The sequence below is a fragment of the Schistocerca nitens genome, chromosome 6 (genome assembly GCF_023898315.1).
Source record: "Schistocerca nitens isolate TAMUIC-IGC-003100 chromosome 6, iqSchNite1.1, whole genome shotgun sequence".
NCBI lineage: Eukaryota > Metazoa > Arthropoda > Insecta > Orthoptera > Acrididae > Schistocerca > Schistocerca nitens.
Genome location: NC_064619.1, coordinates 7,042,589 through 7,054,622, shown reverse-complemented (window position 1 = coordinate 7,054,622; position 12,034 = coordinate 7,042,589). Strand labels below are relative to the sequence as shown.

The window sequence follows — 12,034 nt, the reverse complement described above, 5'->3', positions numbered from 1 at the left end:
TTTTCCTCTTCGAACAATAATATACCATAGCTCACTGAAACAACAAGCATTCCTAACAACTTTCAAAGAATTGCAGGTCACTCCTGTTTTCAAGGAAAGTCCACCAGACACACCATAGGCCTTTTCCCCTGATGTCACCCTGTAATAAAATTTGGCAGCACTTGAGTGCCTACATTTGCGACGTTTCTGGATTCCAAAAACAACTATCATATGAAATCCTGTATGTTCAGTTCATCCGTGTTACCCGAAAGGCAGAAGCTATAAGCATCCAGATTGATGTAGTGTACCTTGATTTTCAGAAGGCATTTGACACAGTTCCAAACTGTTGCCCTATAAATCAAACACAAGCATATGGAATATCAGACTAGATTTGTGATTGGATTGAATAGTTCCTAACAAATAAAACACAGCAAGTATTTCTTAACACAAAAAAATTTGGTTATGCACAACTAACTTCAGGTATACGCAAGGGAGTATTAATGGACCATTACTGATCACAATATATACAAAAGCCCTAGGGATACTGTTGGAAGCAACGTGACTTTTCGTGAATGATGCTGTTGCATTCAGAAATGTCTTAATACCAGAAAATTGTAATGTCTGCTGAGGACTGAAACTTGAAGGGACTGGTGGTGACCAGTAAACAAATATAACAAACTGCACACAAATAGCCAAAAGACCTGGTACTGTTTTATTACATGATTGCTAACAGTCACTGCAAGCAGCCACATACATTAAATATTTGGCAATATGTGTATGCAGCAATTTAAAGTGGAGAATAATGAAAAAAATAAACAACAGCAAGATTGATGACAGGGTGAGAAACATTGGAAAACTTACAGAAATTTAATTCATCCAGGGAAAACATGACTAAAATACACTTTTAAGTCCAATTCTTGAGTATTGCTCATCTGTCTGGGACCCTTATCAGTTAGGACTGGAGGATAAAACAAAGCAGATGCAAATAAGAGAAGTGTGTTTTATCACAGGTTTGTTTAGTAAGTGTCAAATCATCCCACAGACGCACACACAACTCCTGTCGCACACATTGCAAAAGAAGCATTACACGAGGGCAGTTCAAAAAGTATCCAACTTTTATTTACAACATCAGTCTTTATTCAGATACAACTGTTTGACACTTGTCACTTATCAGCTTCTACCCACCTCTACCAACACTGCTGCCATTGCTGGAAGTATCATTCAAAAGCCTCTTTTGGTATGGTGCGCAGCTGCTCCATCAAATTCTGCACAATGTCTTCCCTGTTGGTCCCTTTCAGAGACTTTTTCAGTTAAGTAAAAGCCAGAAGTCACTAAGTGCTACGTCAGGGGAATAGGAAGGAGGGCAAACAAAAGTTACATTACCTTTGGCCAAATGACTCTGAATTAACTGAGAATGAGAGTGTGCATTGTCGTGGTGAAGGTGCCAACTTCATGAGGGCAATGTAGAACCTCTTGATAGTACTCCTTATGGACAATAGTACCTTCTGGATCGTACTAGTGATGGAGTCGACAGATGAGCAGCATGGCTTTCATATTGTTGTGGACCTTTGACTTCTTTGGGATGATAGATGCTTCCTTTTTGATGATTGAAACTTTGTTCATTTCTAAGTCATACCCATACAACCAGGATTCATCACTAGTGATCCCTGTGTTACGAACGTTTAGGTTGCTGTTCACAGTGTCCAACATGTCCTGTGCGCTATCTCAATGAAGTTGCTTCTGCTCAGTTGTTAGCAACTTTGACACAAATTTTGATAAGATGCTCCCAAGGTACAAATGTTCCACTAAAATGGAATGAATGTATCCAATACCAATTTTAATCTTATCTGCGAGTTCTTCGGAGCAGTTATACCACTCCTTTATATGCATGGTACCCATTGATCTGTCCCCGAACACCTGTCGAATCTTGTAGGCTGTTTCAACTTGAAAACTAGCAACCTTAAAATAAAGTTTGATCCCATATTGTTGTTCCAATTTTTCTATCATTTTTCCCACAACAAAATCTGACAACCACCACTTACACATGTTCACTTGTCAATGGTTAGCCAATGACTGGTTGTTTCTGCAGTCATGGGGAGTTGGGAGGGAAGAAGGAAGGGGATCAGGCCTGCACACTATATATGCCTACAAACATGAGCATGCGCGTCCCGATACCATTGTTGGTTTCAACAAAAAGAAATATATGTGGTTGGATACTTTCTGAACAGCTCTTGTACACTACAGTGTGTTGTACTGTTGAAATCTTGAGAGAGTGTATTTGTTGTACTGTTGAAATCCTGAGAGAGTGTATTTGTTGTACTGTTGAAATCCTGAGAGAGTGTATTTCTGGAAGAGCCAACAAACATACTGCTTTTATCTGTACCTATCTTGCAAGATGACCATGAAAATAAAATTAGAGATCTGATCATACACAGCAGCTTCCTAGCGACCTCTCTTCCCATGCACCATTCGAGACTGTACAAGGAAAGGGAAGAGGCTTGCTGCATGGAAAATTCTACTACAAACATCAAAACTCTAGTAAAGCTGGCTGTGAGATATCAAACACTGAGACAGAACATTGTTAATGCTTTCGTGGCCAATTGTTCACTTACTGCCAGTTGGCCTTTGTCTCTGATCCTTCTTCAACCAATGATTGTTTAATGATTTTTCTGACACTTCATCATCACAAGCAGTTAGCACTGCCAAAGGAGCACCCCCCCCCCCCCCCCCTGCGGTCACCAGCAATGGAGGCTAAACTTTAGACAGTACTTTTGTTAAACAAATGAGACAAAAGTCAGTGGGCAATATGTAAAATGCTGATAGGTCTTATTTGAAAACAACATAACCAAATATATTCCCCACCTTTGTCCAATAAGTGTTTTGAACTGCCTCACTATCAACAGGACATTAAATTGTAAAGGGGAAAAGCCAACTTTTTGACAGCAGATCCAGCATTTGAGTATCTAGGTTATAAAACAATGACTTGTTGCAATTTTTCTAACCCCCAAACTAATTTTTCCTGCACTCAAATGTTTCGTCACTATTGCCACCCTTCTGATGGATATCACAGCCTTTCTTCATAGGTTTAGAAGTGCTTTGAAATGTATTGCTTGTAAATAAAAATGTGTACACGTATGACAAGCAGACAGTATCAGCATTAATGCACCACCTGTTTAAATTTAAGGGCAACTATAATGAAAATTACTGGCTTAAATGCACAGCTAAGGTTTTCAGGGTGTATATGGACAAGAAAAAAAATCCAGAATTTTTCCTTAATTTTCCTGTTTAAAAATATACTTTTTCCTGTGTGAAAATACACTACATGGGTGAAAGAATATTTTTTTCGTGTTAAGTGAAAATATACCTTCCTTTGGAACTGTAAAACTTACCAACCCTTTGAATGGTAAAGATTTTATACACTAGCATAGAAGTTAATAGCACTGTAAAAAGTAAAATTCAGCAAAAAAAATCAACGCATTCTGGAGAGATCTTTGATGCCTGGCAACATATACCTTGCATATTTTCACACCATGTAAGTGTACACTAATGAGCCAAAATAATTACGATTACCTGCTTAATACCTTGTTTGTCTGTCTTTGTAACAAAACATATCACTGATTCTGCACCTCAAGGATCTGACAGTTTGTTGGTAGCTTTGTGGAGGTATGTGATATTTGATGTCTATGCACAGGTCATGTAATTTTTGTAAATAGCGGATTGTTGATTTACATATGTGGTGATGGTGCCTGGTAGCAACCCAGTTGTGTTGCATACGATTCAGATCAGGCAAATATGGTCACCGAGACATCAACATGAATTCACTACAACATCCCTCAAATCACTGTAGCATGGACCTGGCTCCGAGACACGGACTATTATACTGCTGAAAGGTGACATCGCTGTCAGGGGAGACATCATGCGTGGAGGGATGCAGGTGGTTCGCAGCTGTCTACATATCTTCGATTACTACCACAGGTTACATGCAAGTGCACAAGAACATCTCCCATAGCATAATACTGCTCCAACTTGCCTGAGTCCGTGGAGTGCGGCTAATTTCGAGCCACCGTTCACCTCAATGACTGCAGTTGTGGAGATGATCAGTGACGTACTGTAGCAAAATGTCATTCATCGAAAGATCCGACACATTTCCCTTGATCTGTGGTGGAATCCCAATGGTGCCATGCCCACTGCAGTAATAAACGGCAATGTCATTGGGTCAACATGTGAACACGTAGAGGTGGTCTGCTGTGGAGCTCTATGTTCAACAATGTACAATGTACTCTGGAACACTTGTCCACACACCAGCATCATGCTCTTTCAGCAGAGTTGTCACAGATGACCATTTACCCTACTTTACAGAGCAGACAAGCCTCCGAAGCCCACATTCTGTGAAGACTCGTGGAAGTCCAACCATTTAGCACCTAATGGTCCTCCTACCTCTTCCTGTAGGTGCTCATGACAGTAGCATGTGAGCAATCAACCAACTTCACCATTTTAGATATACCTATTCACAGGCTCTGTGTAATAACAACAACAATAATAATCTGCCCTTTGTCAAACTCAGTTATCTCAATAGATTTTCCCCATTTGTAGCCTATATTTTCTCCCACCTGTGTCTGCTCTGGTTACATACATTTGTGACCGTGTCAGGTGACCGTAACGCCACCAGGTGGCATCCAACAGTGGGATGGGCAGTGGTCATAATGTTTCGGCTTACCGGTGTAAATATGAATGCCACCAAATGCCACATGGTAGCTTCCAAAGCACCGAAATTGAGATTCTAATGTGCTTTTGTTAGCCAATCATAGCTCAAGTCACATGATCTCACCAGCCAATGACAGCAGATATTCAGAGCATAAGACACTGATGCTGTCAGCCAGCAGCAACATCACTGTTAAGTAGCAGAAACACACAAAGAGGAGAAGTTATTGGTTTAAATTAACATACATACAGCGCAGCTACATGAAAAGCACACATTCACGTATCAGATTGGTCTTTTCTAGTGTGTGTTACCGTATTTACTCGAATCTAAGCCGCACTCGAATCTAAGCCGCACCTGAAAAATGAGACTCGAAATCAAGGAAAAAAATTTTTCCCGAATCTAAGCCGCACCTGAAATTTGAGACTCTAAATTCAAGGGGAGAGAAAAGTTTTAGGTCGCACCTCCAAATCGAAACAAAGTTCGTCTAGTTGTAATATGAGACACAATTTAGGTCGAATGAATGACGATACAGCTGCAGTAGTTTGGTTCGAGTCGTAAGCTTAGCAGTTACAGTTTACCAGGTAGCCATTGCTACGCGTCACGCGCTCCGTCCGTATTTATACGGATATCCTTCCTTTTTCACGTGCTTCGTCTGGTTTGAATTGATTGCTTATTTTTCTTTGATCTGATAAGTGCTATTCTCTTTGTTATAGGTGTTTACGTCACTCCAAGCTGAAAATGCATTACTGCACTGTCATGCATTGTTTGTCGCATTCTGATAGTGCGTGTTTACGGCCTGTCGCCGCTCGCGGCGTGGCTTGCTTTTGTGCGCGCTACCGCCGTTTACAAATAAAAAATAGAGAGGAGTCGTATCATTAGCGAAACATTTGTTGTTACTTACACTACTGCTTTCTTTGATAATGATCAACAAGAACCAAATAACAGACTGCGTATGATAGATGATGTTCTGAACGAAATTTTAGCGAAAATTTTTCTCCGTTCCAAAATCTTTGCAGGCGCCTCTTTAGTTCATTACATTCTGCACAGAAATTAGAGTCATCTTAGATTTAAAAATCTAGTCAGTTGCCGTGCTTCATTTCTGACTGTATCACTATCAGGCATAAGAATGATACGAATATAAACATGACATGATATGTATATTCTTCCGCGTTTGCTGTTGTCTCACTCTAGTTTCGTAGTTTATTAGGCAGACAGGATTTAAATGAGATAGTAGCAAACACGAAACAATACATGGCAAAATGTTTATATTTGTATTAATCTTATGGCGAAGAGAATACTACATGTGTTTCACAATTCATAAAAGCTCCTATTAGCAACCATCTCTTCTCACAGGTAGGAAAAAATTCAGAACGTAGAGTTGGCCATATTGACAAACATCCCAAACAGTCTTGCCAGTCGGATTTTGGTAGTACATTGAAATCCTGCTACATTCGAAGATCAACAATACAGAATTTGTATTTACTTCGTTGGATAATGTACCAAAATGCAGTGGTCGAAACTCTGGGCGGAGGAAAAAGGCTCGTCTTCCACTTTTTTTTAAATTTATTTACTGACACAGAGATTTTGGTGCCAGCATTTATCTTTGTGCCTACAAAGCATGCCTGTGTGGCGCTACATATATTCGACGGCAGAAGTTAGTTGTGGCGGCACCCACCAACATTTTTCAGAACTCCCACTTGCTTTGCACTCGATTTTTGGATTACAAAAACCGGAAAAAAGTGCGGCTTAGATTCGAGTAAATACGGCAACCTTTAAGATACAGCAAACAAAAATGTGCCAGTAAAATTTTCAATAATGGCGAACATGGCTGCTCTTCTGGGCCCGAAATTTTATTGGGTGGTGCTCGTAGTGTTAAGTTTATTCAGTCAAATGCTGTGTGATTTAAGAAATTCATTGCATATTCTAGCATGTAATGTAACTCATCTTGTGCAAAAGGAAATTTACTTTGAAGCATCACTTTTCAAACCACCATTCACAATATTTTCCCACAACCTGGTAGAAATGTAAACAGTTGCGATGTCACACTCATCAAAAACAGTTTGTTGTTACTAAGTATTGCACACGCTTCATCCTAAAGCCTTACACACAATTTGCTTTCTCTAGACGCTTGTGTTTGTACTGCGTTTAACGTGTTTTTGCTGCAGTATTATTCTGCATCTACATCTATACTCTGCAAAACATCCTGAGGTAAATGGCATGGCAGAGGGTACATCCCACTGTACCAGTTACTTGAGGTTCTTCCTAGTCCATTCACATATGAAGTGCGGGAAGAATGATTGCTTGAATGCCTCTGTGCATCTACATATTATTCTAATCTTGTCCTCATGATCCCTATATGAGCGGGCTAAAAGTAATTTTTTTTTGTTAGAGTATCAATTGTTGCCAGTCTAAATTACAAAAATGTAACTGAGAAGTAGAACTATGAAAAATTCCCAAAATTCTAAATCATTCTCAGGTTTTTTTGGATGAAAAAATTCCCATATTTTCCCTAGATTTCTTGGTTGTCCAGGGGCGCATACACTCTGGTTCGGCAATGTATCATACAATGAAGAATGGGCACATTCATTAGCTTGTGGGATGAAGATCTAGCATGTTTTGGAATGAAATCAACAGTAAAAAGACTTATCATCCATCCATATGTACATTACAATTAAGATACCATACTTTTCAATGGTTGCAACAGAAGACATTAAGAGAAGCATCATCCTTATTCTGAAGGAGAAATTAATTATGATTTTTAAGGAAGTGAGAACAAAGGTTTCAGCTATAATCAAGAGTATGATATGCAAACAGCTAGCTGAAGATGTATGAGTAACTTACACTTTGTGGCTACACTCCAAACTATATTTAGGAGTCTGGTGTATTTCATACTGTTCTTGAAACACAAACATCCATAATGGAATTGATTGACGTACAAGACACAATACTAACAACCTTGGTAACAACATGAGGGCTTGAGAGGACAGTTCTGTTGGAAATCTGTAACTGAGCATACTTGGATTCAAATTACATCTCTTGAAGAGACAATGAATAGGGATACAACAGCTCTGTGGGAACTGCATAGCTTGAAGAAAGCCCCATCTTTCTTATACTGTGTGCCCTCTCAACGAATGGGGATCCTTAGAGCAATTAATGGACAAATGAACAATGATTTCACAACCCTCCCTCCATTATCCATGGTAATGGCCCAATATGACTTGGTTACTCAGGCTGGGAAAGTGAAAAGAAAATACAAAAGTGGTAGGGACCACTTATAGCACCCCCCCCCCTGCTCTCTCTCTCTCTCTCTCTCTCTCTCTCTCTCTCTCTCTCACACACACACACACACACACACACACACACACACAAACCTACCTTCAAAATTTTGATTTAACACTTATCTACCTACTATTTGTGCTGCTCCGATGATGTATGGTTACACTGGCACAAAGTTAAAAATGTCTACTAGATAAACGAAGTTACATCCTACTAACAGCCATGGGCACATCTTCAATTAACACATGCACTTCTGAATAGAAAACTGTAACTTTCCAGTAAGTTTGCTTCTTCCCCCTCCCGTCAGTCGTTTGTTGCATATATTCTAATCTCTGTCTTCAGCTGTTGTTTTTGTCCTCTATACCTCCCACTAGAACCATATTTTAAAACATGCTGTATCACCTTAACTTTTCCTCTAATTAGTGTTTCTGATATATTCTGATTTAATCATTCTGAAGACAACCTACTTTCTTATAGGTCTACTTCATTTTCAGCACATTTTTTAAAAACAAATCTCAAACACTTTTATTTGCTTTTTCTAGTTTTCCCACCATCCGCATTCAATTCCACAGAATGTTGTGCTTCAAATTTATGTACTTAGAAATTTATCATTAGAAATAAACCCTTTGTCTGAAACTAGTAGACTTCTTTTGCTATAGAATACCTATCTTTGCCTGTGTTGCTCTGCCTCTTATTAACTTCCTGCCTCGTCCTTCATGTGTTATTTTACTCCCTAGCCAGCAAAATTCCTTCAATTTGTTTATTATGTGGTCTCGAATTTTGATGTCAAGTCTGAGACTAACTTCATTTCTGTCACCCTTCAATACTTTTGCCTTTCTGCGATTTACTTTCAATGCATACTCCGTGCTCAATAGATCGTTCATCCCATTCAACAAGCTTTGTTAAAAATTATTAAATATAAGTGTTTTACATTTTAATTCAGAGTTCTGTACCTTGAGTAGCTCCTGAGATGTGTTTTATGACTAAAAAATGACTGGACATTTTTTCCTCCAATGCACAATTTCCTAAAATTTTTTTTTATGATTTAAATGAAATACACAGTCACCCTGCTTTTGTAGTTTACTTTCTCCTACAGAGGTGAGAGATATCAGTATGCACCATACAGTAGATGAATGTGTCAGTAATTGTGTTTCTCGAGTTCTGCTGCAATTGGATAGCAACATATACAATGCTCCCCACGTCCTATCTAGTGACAGCCAGCAAAATTTCCAGTTATCTTTCTAGTATTGGAGAACAACTTCTTTTATATTAATGAAGCAGCGAGTCAGTGATTTACCTTGTAAACCAAGAAGTGCAGCTGGAAATGGGGGAGTCCTCTGAGTGTCCAGACCAATCCCATTGCCATTGCCATGATGATGAAGTTGTTGATTATCATCGGCTGAACCAAATTCACTTGGTTCAGTCTTGGGAACAATATCAGTCATATGTCCTCCTCTGTCAGACATTGCGGTATCACTTGAATTACTATCCTCACCAGTCGACTGCGCTTGCAGAGAAGATTCAGATGTACCCTTGTTCTGGAAAGAAACATTTCTTTAGGTCACAGTGAAAGAGAGGGAAAGGAGGTAGAACTGGAGAATTATACTCTACCTGATGAGAAGAGCCAGCCGAGGGAGGCAGCTGGGCTCCACTTTCCAATGCTTGGCCCAAGAGGGATTCTCTCATCATCTGTTCACCACCATTGTTATGTGCCGCAGAAGATGCAGGAGATGGCGAGAAGCGATTCCTTTTAGGTGGTGGTGAAACATCGTCGTCATTGAAACTATCTCTCATTTCAGAAGACTGTGACCATGGAAGTGAATTTGATACCTTTGCAGAAATGAAAAGAAGAGAAATTATTAATACAGATTTAGTTAATACATACATTCTTATATTAGATGACTCTTACTAATGATTGCAGTATACAATACACTTTACAGGATGGAGACTTGAGAGTTTTCTTGGCATATGATCGACACACGAACTGGTCTTGATGAGATTCAGAAGACCTCGTCTATAAAGACTTGGAAGAAGTTGCTGACACCACATAATTACAGAGATAGAACTTGCACTAACATTTGGAGACTTTTTTAAAATATTGCATAATGCAAGATATGAATCAGAAATACTATAGTCACTAATGAAAATAACTATTAAGATGTAACATCATATAATGTGTTAGTGTTTCAATAAGATCGAGATAAAGCAGAACAAAATACACTACCAAAAAAAAAAAATATATAGATTTTTCACTGTAATCTAAGGTGAAACAACCCAAATGTTTATCTGTTTGCAAAACGAATACAAGCTCTTGAAACTGGGATATTCATGTAATTCTTCTTCACAAGAAGAGATGCAAAACCTATAGGTCATCAACCTTCTATCCATTATCCACAAGATCTTTGTTAAATTTATTAGCAACTCTAAATAAGGATCAGATTTTACCCACGCAAAGTTGTCTTTAGAAGTTGATAAAAGTACAATGGACGATTAACAAATTATGAACAAAATTATTGAACATAACATGACTTCATCAAGATAGTAAGAAAATCAGAATTGTTGGCACTCTGGCAATGATTACATACCATTAACCTTTTCTGTCATCGTACTGTACGTTTTCGTTTCTTAAAGTAGGAAAACCAACTATGCTACTGGGACATATTAACAACCACGAGAGAACCAGCTAGGGTGACAGACCCAACTAAGAATGTAATGAAAATGAAACAGAAAAGAGCATGGAATATAGCCCAGAAAATGGATAGTATATGGCAGTTCTTTGTTGGTTTCCAAAAGGTAAGAAAATACAGAGATCACAATCTAATGGGAGGTGTTTGTTTGGTATCAGAACACATGCAGAAGCAACATGAATGTCTATTACGAATGACAGTAACACATGACTAAGTCTAGTAGACGAGGAGTAGTGGATATCAAACAGATGATAATGATGATGCATCATTAACCTCACTAACGAAGTCCTTAACATTGAACTGCATTCACTTATTTAGACTTTTAATTAACTGATTGTTTATGGAATCTGACACACTGTTCGTTTATCTAAAATCCACAACACTTCCCATCCTGAAAATGGCCTATACATTAAAAATACAAAACAGAATTGTGCCACAGATGCATAGTGCAGCCTCAAGCAGTGAGCTAGCAAACTTAATTGTAGTTAGGAATCTCAAGACTTGCCATTTCTATCCACGCCATCATTCTGATTGTGGAAGAACTTTGTATTCACCACCTTTTCCATGTCCTAAATGTATAAACTGCCTTGGAACTGTACTTCATTTCTATTCACTGATCAGATGTTTGTGGTTCATGGTGTGGCTTCCTGTTGTCATGTCCTAGTTCATGAACCACAGGCAACGTATGAGTGGCCAAGTATGTGGTCCTGACAGTCAGGATACCAGTTACTTTGCAATAAGGCTGGGCATCTCGGACATATTCTGAGTCGTGGACACCTATGTGCTCAGACGGCAAAGACTACCAAATCCACCGGTTAGTCCCATAACTGTTAGGGGTAAAACTCAATGGGACCTGGGGCAAGTAAGGCTAGCGACCTGCTTCCCTGGTACTTTAAATATGATGCTGGCAACAATCAGAGCAAAATGCCTTGGACCTTTGGTGGTGACGGAGTCCCACCTCTAATTGACAAACCAGGGACTCCTAAGATACAATTCGGCAAACAAATGGTAATGAGATGGGGAGCTATTAATATCAATGGGGGCTACTCTGGGAAGAAGGTAGAGCTGGCAGAGGCTGCAAGTAAGGTGGCGTTGGACGTTTTCGCTGTTAGTGACATTCGGGTAAGGGGTGAGAAAGAAGAGGAAGTGGGAGAATACAAGGTCTACCTGTCAGGAGTCAAAGCAGGAATAGCACAATGGGGTGTAGGGCTTTACATCAGGAAAGAAATGGAACCCAGCGTAGTTGCAATGTTGTTGTTGTGGTCTTCAGTCCTGAGACTGGTTTGATGCAGCTCTCCATGCTACTCTATCCTGTGCAAGCTGCTTCATCTCCCAGTACCTACTGCAACCTACATCCTTCTGAATCTGCTTAGTGTATTCATCTCTTGGT

General features: G+C 39.3%; 1 protein-coding gene across 5 annotated transcripts in view; it reads right to left on the bottom strand.

Annotated features, from left to right (window-relative positions):
* Positions 1-12,034, bottom strand: part of LOC126262727 (protein abrupt) — a 106,542-nt gene that overhangs the window by 55,168 nt on the left and 39,340 nt on the right. For 4 of the 5 annotated variants that reach the window (XM_049959528.1, XM_049959525.1, XM_049959527.1 and 1 more), the window contains exons 4-5: positions 9,569-9,787; positions 9,255-9,495 (exon numbers count right to left, since the gene is read on the bottom strand). In XM_049959528.1, coding sequence (XP_049815485.1) covers positions 9,255-9,495; positions 9,569-9,787 — 460 coding nt within the window. The remainder of the gene's footprint in view (positions 1-9,254; positions 9,496-9,568; positions 9,788-12,034) is intronic. The other variant, XM_049959530.1, reaches the window with a different exon arrangement.